We start from the raw sequence: 20,157 nt of genomic DNA on the forward strand, positions 1-20,157 counted from the left end.
TGTAGCCTGAGTGGGTATCTCCCCATTCATGGATGAGGAAATTGAGGCCCAGGGAGCCCCACGCTTCTGCCCACTCTCTGCCACCCCCCGCCTTTCCTCCACACTACACTGGAATTGTTTCTTTAATTCTTATTTTCCCCGCAGGCTTTTACGCTTTGCTCTCCCACCTGTGTCTTGGGAACAGTTTGTCTCCTGGTCCCCAATTTTCTTGCAGGGGTTCCCAGGGCCGAGCAGGCAGAGGGACACCGCAGCAACACTTCGGGCAGGGGGTCTGTTGTGTGTGCTGACCCTCCAGGGCCTCAGCCTGCATGCCCCCTCACTCCCTGCCCTGAGCCCGCCACCCCGAGATCCACACCCCCTTTTTGCTCTCTGGAGCCTGCCCTTCCCTGCTTGCTGCCAACAGTCCCCGTCCCCCACGAGTTCCATGTCTGTCATCTGGTCCTTGGGAGCTGTCAGGCCTCATCCAGAATCTCCTCCATCAACTCCCCTGGGGGCTGCCTGGCTGCCGGAGCACATCAGAGGGACTGGGGGGGTGGTCTCCCCTATGCTGGAACCCCCTCCCTCCTGAGCCTGGGCTTCACAAAGGAGACAAGGGGCCGCTCCTGCTTCCCAAGCTCTCGCTGAGGGCCAAGCGCTGCCCCAAGCTCCCTCCATGCCAGGGCTCTGCCACCCATGCCCTCGGACACATGCTCCCTTACCCACCGCCCCATTTTACAGACGGCAGGAGGCTCCTTGGCCAAGGGCTCAGAGTGGGTGAGGGGCTGGACCTGGCTTTGAAACTGTGAGGCTCCAAGGCTACACCTTCGATCACCACGCCCTATAGACTGGGAGCTTCCAGGGAATGGTCTGTGCTTCCCCCATCAGGTTGGGGCCCTGGAAGGCCGGTGTTAGACTGGGAGCCCTTGAAAGCAAGCACATATTTCCTGTGTCAGACTGGGTACTTCGAAGGTCAGTCTTATGCCTCCTCCATCAGACTGGAAGCTCCTAAGTTCAGAGCCGTGCCTCTCCCTTCAGACTGGGAGCCTATTAACGCTTGCACACATCTCCTCCGTCAGACTGGGGGCTTCTGAGGGCAGGACCATGTCTCTCCCATCAGACTGTGAGCTGAAGGCAGGGCTGTGTCCAGGAGCTTCTGAGAGCAGAGGTCGTCTCTCCTATCAGACTAGGAGCTCCTAAATCAGGGCCATGTCTCCTCCATCAGATCAGGAGGTTATAAGTCCCACCATGGGTCATCCCCACTTGGTCCCCTCCTGTCCTGGTGCCTTGGCTCCCATCCCCCCTGCAGACACGGGGATCCATGAGATGAGAGCAGGCGCAGCCCCCAGCAAGGGACCCCCTCTGGCTTCTTCCTGAGGTCCCATCCACCCTAAGCATATATTGAGCACTTACTGTATACCATACAAGAAAATACTATTCAGGGGCTTCCCTGGTGGTGCAGTGGTTAAGAATCCGCCTGCCAATGCAGGGGACACGGGTTTGAGCCCTGGTCCGGGAAGATCCCACATGCCGCGGAGTAACTAAGCCCGTGTGCCACAACGACTGAGCCTGCGCTCTAGAGCTTGTGAGCCACAACTACTGAGCCCAAGTGCCACAACTACTGAAGCCCATGCGCCTAGAGCCTGTGCTCCGCAACAAGAGAAGCCCACGCACCACAACGAAGAGTAGCCCCCGCTCGCCGCAACTAGAGAAAGCCCGTGCGCAGCAACGAAGACACAATGCAGCCAAAAATAAATAAGTAAAAAATAAATACATTAATTAAAAAAAAAATTTTTTTAAGGCACCCAAAACAGTGCCAGGCAGTAAGCGCTCAACAAAGGTTAGCTGTTCCATTTCATAGATGGGAAAACAGGCCAGGTCACTTACTCAAGTTCAGGTGGGCTGGGATTCCAGAAACCCAGCGCTACCCGGGAGGAGACCTTGATGGAGGAGACCCTGATAGACCGTCTTTCAGACCCTGAATGCTGGGGAAAAAGAGGTCCCATCAGCCCAGGACCTCCAGACCACTCACCTCCTTGCCTTTGTCCATGCAGTGCCTGCCTCCTGGCTTTGCTCTCTTGCTCCCTCCTCCCCCAATCAGAAAGGCAAAACCCAAGGGGTTACTGGCTATTCAAGGTCATACCACTGCAGGGCCACCAGACCTCCAGCCTGGCTCTAACCCTCGTCCACCATCTCCCGCCCCTTCTCAAGCCCCCTCCCTGCTCCTGCAGTGGGAGTCGGGGCAGCCCCAGGAGAACCCAGCTCAGAAGCGCAGGAAAGTCAAACACCGTTTGATTCTGCCTCCAGGGCCTCTAATTGCTATTCCTGACACAGACCGGAATTAGAAGGCCCCTTTCAAATATTTATACCTTAGACATCGCGTATTTATCTGACAGGGAGAGGACTCGGATTTGATGAGATCTGTCAACAGCTCATCCCCGAGCCGGGTATTGCCTTGTGGCTGACAAAAAACAGGACAATTACTTGCCGTGCTCCCTGGGCAGTCCCCAGGGATGCTGCCTTGTCGCTGATCAGAGAGGACGGGGTGGGGTGGGGGTCTGTGTGAGTGCTCTTCGGGAGGGAGGACCGAGTTCTACAGGTTCGTGTGGAGGCCAACTCAGCCAAAGCAGGAAAGAGGAGGGGAGGACATACGGACACCCCTGCTGCCGTGAGGGGCCTTGCCTCATTGGCTCTGGACCTCAGTTTTCCCATCTGGAAAATGGGGCTAACAGTGGAGGAGAGATGGAGAACCTCTGATTCCACGAAGAGACCTGATGGGGGTCGAATGCCATCCCAAGCCAGGCCATATCACAGCATCCAGGCAGAAATGAGCTGTGGGGTGTGTCTCCCCTCTCTGTGCCTCAGTTTCCCCATCAGGAAAAAAATGTCACATCCTCCTGATGATCCTTCCTCCAACTCTCTGAGTTTTTCCTATTAGAAACCCCATTTTTCAAATCGGGAAAGCAAAGCGTGGCCTGCATAGACATTGCCCAGGCCCCACTATTATTCTTTGCGGGGGGCGGAGTGGGGGAGAGCTCACAACAGTGTCAGCTCTGACTTGTGTCTGGTCTTGCCTCCCCTCCAAGCCACACCCACCCTAGGGGGCTTGGAGAAGGGAATCTGAGGTTCCATCCTTCCTGACTACCCCTCTCTTACTCTTTCTATTAGGGGTCACTGAGCAAGCCCCCTTATGGGGAAAGAAAAAAAATGTGTTTGCTTTGGAACTGGCCAGCAGCTCCCTTTGCCTCTCTTACTCCCCCCAAATCCGTTAGTGTCCTCGCCCCCTGACAGCTGCAGCTGCCAACAGGCAGCCAGGCCAGGCGAGACACCTCTCATTTCTGTCCCCCTCCCGGCCTCCACCCCCAGAAACCACAAAGGGACAGATGCCGAAGGCACACTCCAGGCACAGATACCATCTCCTTTCCCCTGGCCAGCTGCCCCAAACCCCTTCCCCCATCCTGCAATTAGTCCCCTGGGGAGAGGGGACAGAGAAGAGCCCTCTTGGGGGAGGGGAAGCCAGAACCCCGTCCCTTCCGTTGCAAACCCCCCTTCCTTCGGCTGCCTCAATATCCATTTTAGCCGGTGACCTCTGGAATAATTTCCACAACCCCAATCTCCTGGTCAGTTTCGCCGCCAGACCCTGGTTCAATTTCAACCCTCAATAGTGGTCACGCTCACCCCCTCTGCTGGTCAATTTCATCCCTGCTCGCGGTCAAGTCCAGCCCTCCATTTCCCGGCCAATTTCCACCTCCCCTCCCTCCCCCCCTTCCCCATCTCAACACCTCTCGCTCTCCGGAGCAAGGTCAGCCCCTGTGGGTTTCCATCTCCCGTGCTCCTCGCTCGCTCCTGCCAGCCTCGGTCCTCCGGGTCACTGTCCAGCCGCCGCGGCCTCGGCCCCCGCGACTCCCGCCCCGCATAACCCCTCCCTCCCCGGGCAGATGCTCCCCTCCCTCCCCAGAACAGCTGAAGGTCTCAGTCACCTCCGAGGGGAGCGCAGGGGGAGGGGAGGGGAGGGGGCGGGGAAGCCTTGACGTCGCTGCCCGGGACCCGGCCCGGTACTGGTAGGGGCTGGGGCGTCCGTCTGAGAGCCCCCTCCCCAAAGTCCCACCTCCCGGGCGCGCGCCGGCGGCTGCGGCTAAAGTCTCTCCGAAAGCGTGAAGGGGGATTGGAGATTTTATTTTCCTTTGTGCCCGCGACTGGGGCCGGATCGAGGCGGCCGGGCCGGGGGCCGCGGGATTGGGGCTCCCCCCGGAGAGGCGAGGAGCGCAACAAAGGATGCGCCGCACCGGGGTCACCGTCCCCGCGGCCCAACTTTGCGCGCGGCGCCCGAGTCCCCGGGGAGCTTGCCCGCTGCGCTGAGAACCCAGGCGTCCGGGCTGATCCAGGGCTTGGGGGCGTCCGCAGGCGGCGCTTTCCCCGCCCCCGGCCCCCAGGAAGGGATCCCGGAGCTTCCCGGAGGCAACGGGTGGCCGAGCCGTGCAAGGAGAGCGCGCTGCCCGCGGAAACTCCGCGGATGCCCCTCGCTCTGGCTGGACGACCCCGCGCTCCGCGTTCAGGGCCCTACGGGGCGCCCCCTTCCCCCGCCGTCCTTCCAGAGCCGGGCTAAGGTGCGCTTTTGCTTCTCCTCCCCCTTCCTCCCTCCTCTGTCTCCTCCTTCCCCCCCCCCCTTTTCCCCCTCCTCTGAGCCCAGCCAAGGGTCACACCTGATCTTTCTCCTCCTCCCTTCCTCCCTTCCTTCTCCCCCTGCTCCTCCCTGGGGACTCTGCCGAGGAAGGGGGCCCAGAAGAGGGCATGTGGGTCCTCTTTTGACAGTGGCCAGGTTTGGGGTGACACTCGCTCAAATGGCCAAGTGGCTACGAGACTACCTGAGCTTTGGCGGTCGGAGGCCCCCTCCGCAGCCGCCCACCCCCGACTACACGGACAGCGACATCCTGCGGGCCTACCGGGAACAGAAGGATCTGGACTTTGAGGACCCCTATGAGGATGCAGATGGCCGCCTAGAGACTGACTCCGCGGGGCCCGGGGACTCCAAGGGCCCTGGAGACACCAAGTACGACTCTCCAAAGCACCGGCTCATCAAGGTGGAGGCAGTTGACATGGCCAGAGCCAAGGTCTTGCTGGGCAGCCCCCGGGAAGAGGTGCGTGGCTAAGGCCCAGAGGTTGGGTGGCCCCAGGAGACTGGGTGGGGCGGCCAGGCTAGGTTTCCCCAGGACTTTGGGGAGCGTGTTTTATGTGTTACCCCAGGGAAAGACCAGGGCATCAGCCGGACACTCCCCAATCGTCCATCCGCTTCGTGGAGTTTGATATCTGCCCCTTTTCACTGCACAGCACTGGTTGTCCTCCTCCCTCTCTGACTGGCTTTGTGCCCCTGTCCTCCTGCTTCCTGATTCCCCCCTTCTGGATCCCTCCGCACAGCTTCCCTTCCTCTTAGCAGCTGAAGGGATCTTCCTTAAACAGATCTGAGTGAGTCAGTTTCCTGCGGTCACTTAAACATCCTCACCACTACTCTCCACCCTTCCTCTCTTATTACTCCCATTTTACAGAAGTGGAAACTGAGGCTCACAGAAGAGAAGCGACTGGCCCAAGGTCACATGGCTCTAGCTTGTTAGAACTTGAACCCAAACCTGCCTCCAATGCCCATGCTTTTTTTTTTTTTTTTCAGTACTTTTCCTAGAGGATCAGGGGGTCCACCCCAAACCCTCAGTGGAGAGACAGAGAAGGCTTCAAAGAGGGTTACGGTAAACTGTGTCAGGTAGTGGTTAATGGCACAGAGAAAGGTAGGAGGAAGCAGGGACTCGGGGAAGCAGACAACCAAGGATCAAGCGCTGCTTCTTACTTATCAGCTGTGTGACCCTGAGCAAGTCACTTGCCCTCTCTATGCCTTGGTTTTCTCATCTGTAAAATGGGGATAAGGTACTTACTGAGTGTTGGTGCTACAAGTAAATATATGTGAAGCCTTTAGAACAGTACTGGCACCTAATCATTAAAATGATTGAAGGAGGGAGGTAGGGATCTGTGTCGGGGAGAATCAGAACAGCACAGAGGAAGAGAGCAAGGGAAGCTCTATCTGCAAACACTCGCGGGTGGAAGAGGAAACTACTTGCTTGGAGGGGATGTATCAGATGACACAGAGACAGCAGGCAAGAGGTGTAGTATTGCCCAGCAGGGGTATTCAGAGCTAGGCTTGGTCGCCCTGAGCCCTTGACTCCCTCCCCTTCCTTTCTGTCTCCAGTTGGAGGTCGACACTGAGTACTCGGACCCTTTTGATGTCCAACCTCACCCGTCACCCCCGGATGACGGCTACATGGAGCCCTACGATGCCCAGCGAGTCATGAGCGGTGAGTGGTCAGAGCTTGGGGGAAGGTGACAGGGTCCCAGGTGGGAGTGGGAGCTGACCAGTGTCCTTGGCCTCCCAGAACTGCCATACAGGAGGGTGCAGCTGTATGACACTCCCTATGAGGAGCAGGACCAAGATCTGGGAGATGGGCCTCCTTCAGGGTGGAAACCTCGGCAGAGCCGGATGCCCCAGGAGGATGAACGGCCAGCAGACGAGTATGACCAGCCCTGGGAGTGGAAGAAAGACCACATCTCCAAGGCATTTGCAGGTGCTTCTCTGAGCCTGACCTCTGAATGCCTTGTCCCTCTATTTCCTGCTCTGGTCACATCCCCTGTTTCAACTTACAGAGTAAATCCCCATCACCTGTCACTTTGGTAGTTTGTTAATTCTCACTAAAGTGTGAATGACTGATAGTCATAATCTTCCCAGGAGAATCTGTAACTTCCTTGGAAACTGAAACCCCATTTATTTATTTATTTATTTATTTATTTATGCTGCACCGCGTGGTTTGCGGGATTTTAGTTCCCCAACCAGGGATTGAACCCAGGCCCTCGGCAGTGAAAGTGCAGAGTCCTAGCCACTGGACTGCCAGGGAATTCCCCTTTCAGAGTGCAATGGAACCTACTCATTCTGCTCACTATAGTGCAGGAATAGGCTTTGATGTCACACTAGATCTGGGTTTGTGTCACTTGGGGAAATCCCTTTATCTCCCTGAGTCTCAGTTCCCTTACCTGTAAAATGGGGATCATTCTAGTACCTATCGAATAGGGTACTTGTAAATTGAGTTCTAAAGTGCTCAATTACACAGGAGCCATTGTGGAAGAAGGTAGCATTTCCTGGAGTCGATTCGTAACTGAGTTGGGTAAGCTTGGATAAGTCTCTGAACCTCAGTTTCCTCTTCTGTAAAGAGGGAATAATAAGGTCAGCTTTAAGAAAAAAAATAACTTGGAATTCCCTAGCAGTCCAGTGTTTAAGACTTCGTTCTTCCATTGCAGGGGGCACGGGTTCGATCCCTGGTCGGGGAACTAAGATCCCACATGCTGCATGGTGCGGCCAAAAAATATATATATAGGAAAAAAATAACTTGGACCAGGAAGAGTTGTTCGTACCCAAATCTGCCCCAGAAGTTGTATGACTGTGAGGGAAATTGGAGCTCAGTGCCTCAGTCTACCTGTCTGTATATTGAGGGTGGTTTTCTAGCTCTACGAGTTGGCCAAGATCAGGCAGAACTTCCCACCTACCCCTCTAGCCACACCCCCTGCTCTCTGATTTATCACTCAGGGAACTGCCCACCCTTCCATGCCACCAGATTCAAGAATGACCACACCCCTTTCTTCTGAAGGCTAATTGGTTGCTCGCGTACCAATCCCGCCCCAACCTTAAGCCCAACCCCGCCTCTTCTGGGTTCTGATAGGTTTCCCTAAGCTGGCACCGCCTTCCTACTGAAATTCCACTGGCTTGCCCCCACCCCACCCTCTTGAGATAGGCGGGACTTAACCATTTTCTCTTTAAACCTTCTTCAGTGCAGTTTGACGGTCCAGAGTGGGAAAGAACCTCAGGCTCAGCCAAGGAACTCCGGAGACTCCCGCCCCGAAGCCCCCAGCCTGCAGAGCGCGTGGACCCGGCCCTGCCTCTGGAAAAACAGCCGTGAGTGGGGAAGTTGAAGATGGAGTTGAATCCCTCCCTGCCCCACACCAGCCACAGATTCCTCGGGCCAGGGGGGCTGGAGGAAATTTCACTCATTCACTTCATTCATTTCTTCAACTAATCTTCGCTGGGTGACAGCGCCTGCTGTGGGCCAGACACCCAGCTCGGTGCAAAGCAGAATCAGGTGGCGTCTCCATTCCCTCCGGCGTCAGATTCTGGGTTCAAATTCCTTCTCTATCTTTTGGCTGTGTGGCCTTGGGCAAGTCACTTAACCTCTCCAAACCTTGGGCTCAATACCTCCAAGAGAGTGTCTGCCTCACACAGAATAAAAAGGGATTTCCTCCCTTCCCTTGAGTGGGGTTTATAAGCCTGAGAGCAAAGAGACATCTTTCTCACCCCCAGGAGATCTTGTGGTGAAAGTGGGAGAAGCAGGATTTTGAAGGGGTCCCAACTTTAGGCTGGGGTGAAGCTCACAAGCTGGGAGAGTCTGGGTGTTCTCTGTGTCTCTCCAGTCTAGGAGCTTCTCAGGGAACTCCCCGAGCCCCCAGAGCCCAGCCCTGTGAGTACCAGGGTGTGTTTATCACAGTCATTCCCAAACCTCTTAGGTGGGCCATACAGAACTGCCTAATTAACCCAAGCACAAGGTATTTTCTTTCAATACAAACAACTGTTTGGTGCTCATCTGTCTTTGACACTTTGCTCCCACTGCTAGCTTCTCTTTGAGCACATTAAAGAAAAATATTATGTAACAAATGGTACAGGTGGGTTGGGGATACAGGATGTGGTGAATCTCATGAAAGTGATATGCAAGTGATTCCAGTTGGAGGATTAGGGAGGGGTTGAGGACACTTGGAGACCCAGCTGAGGGAGGCTGTAAAAATCAAGGTCGGGGTATGTGCTGAATTGGAAGGAGCAGCTCCAGGTTGACCTGGGTTCAGCTCCCTCCCAGGGAGAACCTTGTCTGCCTGAAAACCAGGCTCCTCTTGAGAAATCCAAGGGAATTTGTCTCACTTGTTTGCCTGGACGTCACAAGTCCTTGAAAGAGCTGTGCCTGCATCCAGCCCCAGGACGTGTTGGAAAGGGGGATTGCCCTTCAGGAGACCTGTCCCCACCCCCTAGGTGGTTTCACGGCCCGCTGAGCCGGGCAGATGCCGAGAACCTCCTGTCGCTCTGCAAGGAAGGCAGCTACCTCGTGCGGCTCAGCGAGACCAGCCCCCAAGACTGCTCCCTATCCCTCAGGTGAGACCGCAGCCCCCTGGAGGGACAGAGGGTCTCAGGACTGCCTGCTTTCCGGAGCAGAGGGGTGTGTCTCCAGCAGCCAGTGGGCGGGACTTCCAGGGCTGATGGACAGAGCTTTCAGGCCAGGGGGTGGGGCTTCTAGGCCAGGGGGTGGGGCTTCCAGAGAGGCCACTGGCTTGGTTCCGACTGAGAATGAACTCCCTGTCACTGGAGGTACGCAAGAAGATGGAGAGGAAGCCATACCGTAGATCTAGGGCTTGAGTGAGATGGGGAACCAGGGACCCTAGACTGAGGGTAACCCTAGTGAGGAGCCCAGGACAGGTAGCACAAGGTGTCAGGAGGTTTGGAGAGAAAGTGCCTTCTGTGTTCCTGGGGAGGGACCTCCACCTGGTAGGAGCTCCAGCCTGTCTTGATAGGGGACAAGCTCGGAAGGCATCCCCGCAGTGTGGAACTAGCCAAGAGCTTGACGCCAAGTGGCTGTTAATCAGAAATATTAGGGGATGCCAGCGTCGGGCTCCTGGGGGCCATGAGGGGGTGGCTTTAGGGTTGGAGAGTGTGGGCGGGTCTGGAGTGCTGGGTACCCACTCTGACTCCTGTCTCCAGGAGCAGCCAGGGCTTCCTGCATCTGAAGTTTGCTCGGATCCGAGAGAACCAGTTCGTGCTGGGTCAGCACAGCGGCCCCTTCCCCAGCGTGCCGGAGCTGGTGCTCCATTATAGCTCCCGCCCACTGCCCGTGCAGGGCGCTGAGCATCTGGCCCTGCTGTACCCCGTGGTCTCACAGACCCCCTGACTGAGCCTCAGCCCCCCGCCCTGGGCTGTGAGGACCCAGATCAGTGGCTGCAAACGGTGGAGGTCTTTACAGTCCTGGAGAAGGCTGGATGGAGAGAAACCACCGCCCCCCCGCCCCTCCAGGGTCTGGGTCTTCATCAGAGCCGCCCTGCTCAGCCTCCTTCTGGGTTCTAGGGATTAGAATTGTGTCTCGAAGCCCTCCTCTTGCCTGGAAAATAAATAAGTTATTGTGTGTTTCAAGTGTCCTTTCTGGGAGGTGGGGATCTCAGCCCCTCAGAAGGAAAAGGGGAGGCAGACCCTTGGAGCGGGAAGAGCATCCCCAGCTCCTTGTTTTGGGGATGGAGCTGGGGTTGGAGCCTGAATGGCTCACAGGGAGGGACCAGAATCCAGAGAGCTGGAGACAGGCAGGGAGAGAGAGGCATGGAGGCAGATAAAACTCCGGAGACAGTGGATGGAGACCAGCAGATTAAAAAGATGGAGAAACGGAGGGGGCGAGGCTCTCAGGACAGCCCTGCCCCACCCTGCCCCTCCTCCTTATCCGAGGCGGGCGGGCGGGCGGGCGAGGGCTGATGCTGTAGAAAGGACATCTGTCCCCATGGAAACAGCAGAAGTGGGGGAGGGGAGCCAGGCCCAGCTGGTGTCACTTCAAGGTGACAGTCGGGCAGGAGACCCCGGGGGCTGATAAATGCCAGGAAGCCCCGATCCCCCCCCCCCCCGCACCCAACTCCAAGCCTGCCTGGGGGAGAGATACCAACTGGGGAGGGGGTGTGTCCAGTTCCGGGCACTGTTTTGAAGCCAGGGGCATCACTTCTCTCTGCTAATTGGACATGTCTCTCCAAGGATAAGAGGTGGAAGGCTTGCGAGTCGTCAAAGAGCCCCCTCACCACAGTGGTCCTCTGAGACCCCCCCTGATGACTCCTCAGATCTCTTTAGCACTCCCAAATTGCCACAAATTCTGGCTTTGGTTTCTTCATGAGCCTTTATTGGGTGTTCTTTTTTTTTTTTTTTTTTATTGGGTGGTCTTTGGGCAAGGGAGAAATCCAGTCTCATAGAAATGAGGAGGGGGCGTGTTTCAGGATGAACTGCTGGACTTCGTGATCCTCTTGGAATAAGTCACATCTTTACGTAGCTGCTGGGGGGGTGTCCTCTGTGGGTCTCTGGGGGTTCTGATTCGTCTTCCCACTTCAAAGAATCCTCTTGGCCTGGGCCAGGAGGGACTCCAACTGCAGAGATGGGGTGACTGGGCCTGGGGCTGGAGGAAGATTTGGGAGCCAGAGGCCGCTTGGGGGTGGGGGGCCAGGGGAAAGAGATCGAATAGAAGCTTTGGCCCTTCTGATTCTTGCTGGAGATGTCCAGCATCTTCCCCTACACAGTCCATGCCTCACTCTTCCTTGGGGCCCTCCGGGGCTGGTATAAGGCATTGATGTAGAGTGGATTCCCTGCATTGGAAGGAGGGGGGTATGACACCAAGAGGGGAGAATCACTTAAGAGAGCCTGGCCCTCTCCAGCCCACTTTCTGGAGGCTTTGTCTATGCCTCTGAAAAACATGGGTGTAGGGGCCAGCCTTCTCCATCTATTCCCCTTCTCTGCCTCCCAGCCTCACCCTCGCTCCTTCCAAAAGGGGCAGGTATCAAAGTCAGAAGGGTCTGCGTTCCATCCTTGTCAAGAAGCTGCAGTTCCCGCATCCGCCACGCGGGGGCGGGGTCGCCAGTGGATGGCGATGCTCGTGGGAACCGTCCGCCCTCCGAGCGGCTACCTGCGCGGTTCCTTACCTGCGTCTCTGTTCCGGCAGCGGCGGCGGCCCCAGATCCAGGCGCCCAGAGCGAAAGCGGCCACGGCCACCGCTCCAGTCACCAGCAGTGCGAAGGAGAGCCCTGGGAAGGCGGTGGTGGTTTGTGGGCGGTCTGACTGGGGGCGGGGCACGGGGGCGGGGCACGGGGGCGGGGGGGGCGGGGCTGGAGGAGGGACACGTGGACGGAACTCACCTGAGAAGCTCCGGTTCAGTAGCCAGCCAACTGCCGAGAAGAAACCTACGTCTCAGGGGAGCTCACCTTCGAGTCCAGCTTCTTGCACCTCTTCAGGGTAAGAGCCCCTCTACCCCGTGTGGGACCTCAGGGTTCTTGCCCCTGCCATGCTGTGTGAATTCAGGCAGGGATTTGCTCTGAACCTGTTTCCTCTTTTGAAAAAAGGATACTAATCATTCCTCTCTTAATGGGTTATTGTGAAGTAAATGCCAACGGGATTTTCTCATCATGAGCTCCATCATCCCCACCATGAGCTGCACCACCCTTGTCATGAGCCCCATTGCTGCCATAATAGGCTCCACCGTTCCCATCACAAGCCTTATCATCCCCACCCTTAGTCCCAGCACCCTGAACATGAGCTCCATCATCCTCATTTTGAGCTCCACCATCTTCACCAGGAACTTTGCCAACACCACCATGAGCTCCATCATCCTGATCGTGGGATCTATCGTCCTCATGGCTCCTGTTTTTTGAGTGTCTACACTGTGTCAATCCCAAGAAAACTGAGCCTCAGAGAGCCTGAGTCACTTGCCTGGAGTCACACATCCAGGCAACAGCTGGGCCATGCTTTGAACAAAGGTGTTTCTCCCCTCAGCCTCCCTCTCCCTTCCCTGTTTCAGAAAGAAAGGAAAGGAAAAAAACCAAACCAAAACAAACAAACAAAAACTTACACGGGCCTGAATTTTTGAGTCTTGCTGAATAATCAGTATCATAGACACAATAATAACCACTTATGTTTACTGAGGACTTACTATGTTCCTGACCCTGCAATAAACTCTTTAGATATAATCACTTTAAATTCACCTAATCTGATGAGGAAAGCACTATTGGCTGAATTTTGATGACTAAGGAAACAGGCACAGAAGGGTCAAGTCACTTGCCCAAGGTCACACAGCAAGTGAATGGCAGAATGGGGATGTGCTTTCAGGTCTGTATAACTGACATGAACCCCAGCCAAAGGTGCCTTCTCCTGTGACTAAGGCGAGACCCAGAGCCCCCAACCCCTTCATCATGGAGGTTCTAAAGTTGGCAGTGGTCCCAGGGTTCCAAGCAGCTGTTCAGGGATGGGAAAGCCAGCTGTGGGGAGCTGGACCTGTGCCCGCTCACTCTCGCTCCCTCACAGCTGCCAACAACTCACAGCCTGGTGCCTCTGCTACCCTGCCTCTGCTAATTGGTAATTGGCCCCCTCGTCACTGGAGGGGTGGGGGGCAGGCAGGACAGCCATAACACACCGCCCCAGAGGCAGGCAGCGGGTGGGTCCTGCCAGCTGGAGACAAATGGGCGTCTCTTGGGCCTGGGAGCCCGGGTGGTGCTTCATTCTGCCTGATACGGGCCAGACATATGCCCAAGGCCCTTGGGAACCGCCGAGAGAGAGCAGGACCCCAACGGGTCAACCTGAGTCTCCGGCCCCTATAGTTTGGCCTATAATGGGGTGTCATGAAGAGTGGGGGAAACGCATGAGGTGGGCTCTGGAGAAAGCTGGCTGCATCCCCGGCTTGTGTGTGTGGTTGGACGTGTCTTGGTCCTTGCTGGGCCTCAGCTTTATCCTCTGTAAAGTGAGGCAGGTGGCTTAGCTGATCGGGAAAGTGGCTTCTAGCCTTGAGAGTGCATGGCTTTCTTTTTCGTTTATTTGTTTGGCCGCGCCACACGGTTTGCAGGATCTTAGTTCCCCGACTCACCAGGGATCGAACCCGTACCCCCTGCAGTGGAAGCATGGAATCCTAACGCCTGGACCCCGAGGGAATTCCTGAGAGTCAATGGTTTTCAATTCTGGATTCTGGAATTCTAGAATTTTCTGCTCCTACACACTTTGTGATGCAAAATTCTAAGAGTCTCTCTGGGACTCCCCTGGTGGTCCAGTGGTTAAGAATCCATCCTGGGCTTCCCTGGTGGCGCAGTGGTTGGGAGTCTGCCTGCCGATGCAGGGGACACGGGTTCGTGCCCCGGTCTGGGAGGATCCCACATGCCGCGGAGCGGCTGGGCCCGTGAGCCATGGCCGCTGAGCCTGCGTGTCTGGAGCCTGTGCTCCACAACGGGAGAGGCCACAGCGGTGAGAGGCCTGCGTACCGCCAAAAAAAAAAAAAAAAAAAAGAATCCATCCTGCAATGCAGGAGACACCAGTTCGATCCCTGTTCAGGGATCTAGGATCCCACGGGTCGCAGGGCAACTAAGCCCATGCGGCACAACTAGAGAGCCTGAGTGCTGCAACTGGGACTTAACACGGCCAAAATGTAAATAAATAAATATTTAGAAAAAAATTCTAAGAGTTTCTCTTTTTTTTTTTTTTTTTTAGAGTTTCTCTTTTTAAAGTAAGATCGGTTTCCCTGGTGGTGTAGTGGTTAAGAATTCACCTGCCAGTGCAGGGGACACAGGTTCGAGCCCTGGTCCGGGAAGATCCCACATGCTGCAGAGCAACTAAGCCCATATGCCACAACTACTGAGCCTGTGCTCTAGAGCCTGCAAGCCACAACTAGTGAGCTCTCGAGCCACAACTACTGAAGCCCGCATGCCTAGAGCCCCTGCTCCGCAACAAGAGAAGCCACCACAATGAGAAGCCCACGCACCACAACGAAGAGTAGCCCCCGCTCAGGGCAACTAGAGAAAGCCTGTGCAAGCAACAAAGACCCAACACAGCCAAAAATAAATAAATAAATAAATAGATTAATTAATTAATTAATATTAAAAATAAGTTAATAAATAAAGTATTTAAGACTACAACTCTAAGATTCTAGAATCTTCCATTCCTTTATTTCAGTGTTTCTCAACTTTTTTCATTATCACTCCCCTAAGTAGACATTCTAAGAACCTTAATTTTTTCCCCAATGAAATGTTAATACCACAGACACTCTGTAACTCTGTTTATGGGCTGTCTGCATATCGATGCTTTGTACATAAAAAGAGTAAGATTTTCTTTGCTCCCAAGAACAAATTTTTGCCTCCTTAGCAGTGACAGTCCCATGCAGAACATATGCTGTAATTCTCAGAGCTTAGAATTTATGTCCCTAGGATTCTAGAACTGCAAGATTCTTTTTTTTTTTTTCCGGTACGCGGGCCTCTCACTGTTGTGGCCTCTCCCGCTGCGGAGCACAGGCTCTGGACGCACAGGCTCAGCGGCCATGGCTCACGGGCCCAGCCGCTCCGCGGCATGTGGGATCTTCCCGGACTGGGGCACGAACCCGCGTCCCCTGCATCAGCAGGCGGACTCTCAACCCCTGCGCCACCAGGGAAGCCCTAGAACTGCAAGATTCTATCTTGTGGTTTGAGATTCTGGAATTGTCCTCGGTACAATAGAAATGTGTCCATATGTTGACCAAAAGACAAATTCTAGATTGTTCACAGCAGCCTTATTCAAAATAGCCAGAACCCAGAAGCTGCCCAAACGGTCATCAGTAGGAAATTGGAATGATTGGTGGTGATGGAGGCCGCTCTGCAGCAAGGATGAGCCACTGCTCCACACACCAACATGGAGGAATCTTCCAGCCATCTTGTTGAGTGAAAGATGTCGGAGAGAGAATATACTCTGTGAGTCCATTTAAGTAAAATGTGAAACCAGTTAAAATAGATTTATGCTGTTAGAGGTCAGGATGGTGGGGTGGGCATGAGGATGGCATCTATGAGGAAGCAGATATGTGTGTTGAGCATGGTGCTGGGTACCCAAGTGTGTTCAGGTTGTAAGAATCCATTGCTGTGGTTTGTATACATCCCTCTAAAATTCATATGTTGAATCCTAACCCCCAATATGATGGTAACTGGAGGTCGGGGCCTTTGGGAGGTGATTAGATCATGAGGGTAGAGCCTTCATGAATGGGATCAGTGCTCTTATAAAAGGGAACCCAGGGGACTTCCCTGATGGTCCAGTGGTTAAGACTCCATGCTTCCAGTGCAGGGGGCGCAAGTTCGATCCCTGGTTGGGGAACTAAAATCCCACATGCCGTGCGGCATGCCCCCAAAAAAAAAGGACCCCAGAGAGCCCCCCGGCTTCTTCTTCTACGTGAGGACATAGCTAGAAGGTGCAAGCTATGAAACACGAAGAGGGTTCTCACCAGAACAAAACCTTGCTGGTGCTTTGATCTTGGATTTCCAGCCTCCAGAATTCTGAGAAAAAAATCTGTGGTTTATTTAAAAACACTACCCAGTCTGTAGTGTTTTGTTATAGCAGCGGCCAAACAGACTAAGACATCCATTGAGCTGGCCACTTACAGTGTGTGCATTTCTCTGTTTGTAGGATGTACTTGAATAGCGTGTTTTATGGGATTGTTTTGAATCAGAATCCAGAATTATATATATTCAAGGGTTATTATAATTGTGATATCTTGGAACAGGGCTCAGCAAATATGGCCCATTGCCTGTTTTTTTCAATAAAGTTTTATTGGCATCCAGGCCCGCCCATTCCTGTAGGTATGCCTCTGGTGACTTTCGTGCTGCAACGGCAGAGTGGAGTCGTTGCAACAGAGGCTGTCTAGTTTACAAACTTCTTGCATCTGCAGACTTTCTGTTCCTAGGAATCTGATTTGGAGAATTTATGTTTCTAGGAGTTTGAGATTCTACAGTTTTAAGATTTCTGGAAGTTCCAAGTCCCCAGCTTGCCCGCACATGCTCTCATACCTGTCTCCACCAGGAGCTGTGTCCCACTGCCCTGGGCCTCCTCCAAATCAGGGATCTCCACGGTCGCCCAGCACACGTAGAGCCCACTGTCATTGAGGCTCACGTGGTCCAGCTGCAGGGTGAGATTGCCAGGCGGCTGCCAGGGGAGCCGTCCCCTAGGCCCGCAGACAACCACGGTGAGACTGCCGTTGATGATGCGTGTCTGGCACAAGTTGTCACCATCCTTGGTCCATTCGATGTGTAGCTGCTCCCAGGCCTGGGCCTGCACCACCTGGCAGGCCAAGGTCACCTGACTGTCCTGCCTCACCTGCAGCAACTTGGGTGCCTGCTGCACAGTCAGGCCTGTGGCTCCTTGCAGGGCTGGGGGACAGAAGAGGGGAGTGAGGCCTTTCTCAGTGTGTGTGAGTGTGTGTGACTTACTGCATTAGCCAGCCCACAGGGATGAGGCAGTAAGAGTCTGAAAGCTTGCTGTCTGTGTGATCTTTGCAAGGTTCTTGCTGAGGCTCAATGGCCTCATGTGTGAAATGGGGATAAGTCTCTTGGCACTTGCGAGATTTCAAGGTGGACGGTATGACGTGTCCGGCTCTCAGCCACACACATATTGCCTCGCGTGAGCCAGACCCTGTCCTGGCCACTGTGGACACAGACACAGAGGTGACTAAGACACAAATCCCTACCCTTGTGGAGCTGAGGGTCTGTGGGGAGAGAGACACTGGAAGTCGTGAAAGGAGGAAAGGAATGGGGAGTGGCAATAGGGGATAAGGATGAAGTGAGAGGATCTACTTATAGAGGATGGTCAGGGAAGGCCTCTCAGAGGAGGTGACATTTGAACAGGGATCTGAATGGTAAGACGTAGTCAGTCGTGGGAAGGAAGATATGCAGGAAGAGCACTCTAGACAGAGGGAACGGGCCGTGCAAAGGTCCTGAGGCTGGACCGTGCCTGGTAAGTTGCAGGAACAGTGAGGAGGTCCCGTGGCTGGAGAAGAGCTAGCCGGCGTGAGGAAGTGGGATCCAAGAAGTCGGCAGGGGATGGCTTTTTCGAGGCCTACAGGCCATTGGGGTGGGGTGTGGTGGAGGTACAGAGGTGGGGGTGGGGAAAGGGGAGCAGTTTAGTTTTTAACCTAAGTGTGATGGGAAACCAGGGGAGCAGGGAGGAAATGTGGTCCAATTTAAGTTTTAAAAAGATCACCGTGACTGCCATGGTGAGAACAGACTATGACACAGGGAGATCAGGTGAGGCCAGGAAATGAGGGTCCAGGAGACCAGTGATGTGGGCCGGACCCTGGAAAGAAGTGGTCAGAGTCTGAATAGATTTTGAAAGTTGTCCCCAGAAGGACTACAAGAGGAACTGAATTGAGAGAGAGGAAAAGAGGGACAGTGGCAGATTTCCAAGGTTTAACCTGAGGGACTTTGTGAATGGTGGAGGCTTTGGGCCAAGATGGGGGACACCGAGGGAGAAGCAGGGCTGGAGGGGAAAGAGTTTGCTTTGGGCCATGAGAAGTCTGGGGTGTCTGTTAGACACCCCTTCAAGTTCCCGGTCTTTGGGGTGCAGTTGTAGCTGATGCTAGAGAGAGGAGATCCAGGGAAGAGTATTCCAGGCAGAGGGAACAGCAGGTGCAAAGGCCCGGAGGTGGGATCAAGCTTGATGTGTTGGAATAAAAAAAAGAAAAAAGGGGGCTTCCCTGGTGGCGCAGTGGTTGAGAGTCCGCCTGCCGATGTGGGGGACACGGGTTTGTGCCCCGGTCCGGGAAGATCCCACGTGCCGCGGAGCGGCTGGGACCGTGAGCCATGGCCGCTGAGCCTGCGCGTCCGGAGCCTGTGCTCCGCAACGGGAGAGGCCACAACAGTGAGAGGCCCGCGTACCGCAAAAAAAAAAAAAAAAAAAAAGAAAGAAAAAAGGAGAGAAGAGTCAGCAGGCTGGCCACGGGGGAGAGAGGGAATGCAGAGGACAGAGGAGATGAGAGGCCAGCGGAGCCAGGTCACGCAAGACTCGTACGCAGGTCATGGTGTGAATTTTATCCTGCCAGCCCCTCTGAGGATCCTTGCTAGAACCCTCCAACCCTTGTAAAGTTCTGAGTATCAGGGAGAGAGACGGGGCCTATTTGGCAGAGCAGAGAAACTAAGGTTTCGAGGGGCCCTGTAAAGGAGGGGCAGGAAGCTGGGTGATGGGTTGCAACAGGGTGGGGGTAGAGGGGAGGGAGGCCCAAGTACTCACTCCAAAACTGTGCCAGGAGGACCAGCACCTTGTCCAGGGAACCCATTCCTGGCCCATCAGGCTCCCCTCTCCCAGCATCCTGTCAACCCCCTCCCCCTCCTACATGACAGACTTCCTGCCACAGAGACATATGTGACACTCCACCCCCACCACAGAGGTATAGGTGACACCCGGGCAGCCAGCAGATGTGTGGTGGCCACTGCTGCTTGGGGTTCCACTTCCTGTCACCTCTTGCCTCAGTTTTCCAGAAGTTTTTTTTTTTTAATCTGAAAAGCAGTATGCGTATGTGGTGGAGATCATGTGAGTGAAAATCCTTCTAAAAGACTATACAAACACACCTAGGCTGGGGGGGGACACATTGAAGGGCAGGTGAGGCAAGAGGAGGGGAGGAGAGGGGAGCAGGTGGCAGAGGCCTGAGCAGGGGACAGAATGGCAGAACCCCAGCCTCAGTTATTTTGCCCCCAAGGTGTCTTCCTTTGGGGTTCAGAGGAAGGGACTTCTTCTAATGGCTTTGAGTCCCACGGCAGGTAGGGTTGCTCCCCTGTCCCCACAGCCTGGGGAGAAGATTGGGGGCCCAGTCGAGGGGGTTCAAAAGCTCTGGACTTTCTCCCAGCCCTGCACCCATCACCCCACAGCCGGCAGTACCCACCCCAGAGGAGGAGGCAGACTCCTAGGCCTCAATGTCTCACCCCCAACCACAGTGTGACCTCCTTTTTTTCAACCAGAAAGAAGAGGGTCAGTGTTCTTGGCAGAATTGTTCCTGTCAACCACAGGGAGGCCCCTGCGGTGGCACTCTGCCCACACTTCCCCAGGAAGTGCCTCCCAGCCTCCTCCTAGCCCTATGCATTCTGGGCAGGCAGAGAGGCTTCTGGAGGAGATGTGAGAGCCTGGGGCTTTGTGGGATGCATAGGAGTTCAGTTGTGATTTAGGGAGGGAAAGGCGGCTTTGGAAGCTGAACATCCGCTTGGGCAAAAGACTTTGGCTTTTCAGTAAATGTAAGGCGTCAGTAGTTGCGGGGGTCAGATATCTGGGCCAGGTGGAGGTGGGTTGCAGTGGAATTCCAGTTTGAGTGGCAGCTGAGAAGTTGTGTGGGTGAGAGAGTGGGGAGACTGAGGCACTAGGAAGACTAGGGGTAGGCTCAAGGCCACACGGCAGTCGAACCCAGGCATCCTGCCTCCCAGTTCCGGGCTCTCTCCAGCTCAGACATCATTAGCAATGTCGCCTGGTACGACCCAGGCTCTGTGGGTCTCGGCTCTCGGCGACCCTAGCGCAAGAAGGACTACATTTCCCAGCCTGCCGCGAGGGGCGCGCCTGCGCCCTGCGGC

The 20,157-nt window shown here is 55.0% G+C and overlaps 2 protein-coding genes across 2 annotated transcripts; one reads left to right on the forward strand and one right to left on the reverse strand.

Annotated features, from left to right (window-relative positions):
* Positions 1-4,115: 4,115 nt before the first annotated feature.
* On the forward strand, positions 4,116-10,222 carry SHD (Src homology 2 domain containing transforming protein D). The gene is made up of 6 exons (XM_032627630.1): positions 4,116-5,114; positions 6,209-6,314; positions 6,393-6,581; positions 7,837-7,960; positions 9,080-9,199; positions 9,803-10,222. Exons 1-6 carry the CDS (start codon positions 4,818-4,820, stop codon positions 9,987-9,989), a joined length of 1,023 nt encoding a protein of 340 aa, XP_032483521.1. The 5' UTR covers positions 4,116-4,817; the 3' UTR covers positions 9,990-10,222.
* A 1,006-nt stretch (positions 10,223-11,228) lies between these two features.
* TMIGD2 (transmembrane and immunoglobulin domain containing 2) lies at positions 11,229-20,127 on the reverse strand. The gene is made up of 5 exons (XM_032628264.1): positions 18,833-20,127; positions 16,618-16,977; positions 11,974-12,003; positions 11,761-11,862; positions 11,229-11,427 (listed from the first exon to the last, which is right to left on the reverse strand). Exons 1-5 carry the CDS (start codon positions 18,876-18,878, stop codon positions 11,354-11,356), a joined length of 612 nt encoding a protein of 203 aa, XP_032484155.1. The 5' UTR covers positions 18,879-20,127; the 3' UTR covers positions 11,229-11,353.
* Between the last annotated feature and the right edge of the window lie 30 nt (positions 20,128-20,157).

The sequence above is a fragment of the Phocoena sinus genome, chromosome 3, assembly GCF_008692025.1.
Source record: "Phocoena sinus isolate mPhoSin1 chromosome 3, mPhoSin1.pri, whole genome shotgun sequence".
NCBI lineage: Eukaryota > Metazoa > Chordata > Mammalia > Artiodactyla > Phocoenidae > Phocoena > Phocoena sinus.

Bases quoted from the DNA above. Each gene is read 5' to 3' on its own strand.
- SHD (XM_032627630.1), top strand. From the start codon at position 4,818: ATGGCCAAGTGGCTACGAGACTACCTGAGCTTTGGCGGTCGGAGGCCC. The intron at 5,115-6,208 runs GTGCGTGGCTAA...TTCTGTCTCCAG, and splicing joins TGGGCAGCCCCCGGGAAGAG to TTGGAGGTCGACACTGAGTA. The intron at 9,200-9,802 runs GTGAGACCGCAG...TCCTGTCTCCAG, and splicing joins GACTGCTCCCTATCCCTCAG to GAGCAGCCAGGGCTTCCTGC.
- TMIGD2 (XM_032628264.1), bottom strand. From the start codon at position 18,878: ATGGGTTCCCTGGACAAGGTGCTGGTCCTCCTGGCACAGTTTTGGA. The intron at 12,004-16,617 runs GTATGAGAGCAT...TCTTCTCGGCAG, and splicing joins ACAGCTCCTGGTGGAGACAG to TTGGCTGGCTACTGAACCGG. The intron at 11,428-11,760 runs GTAAGGAACCGC...CTTCCAATGCAG, and splicing joins CTGCCGGAACAGAGACGCAG to GGAATCCACTCTACATCAAT.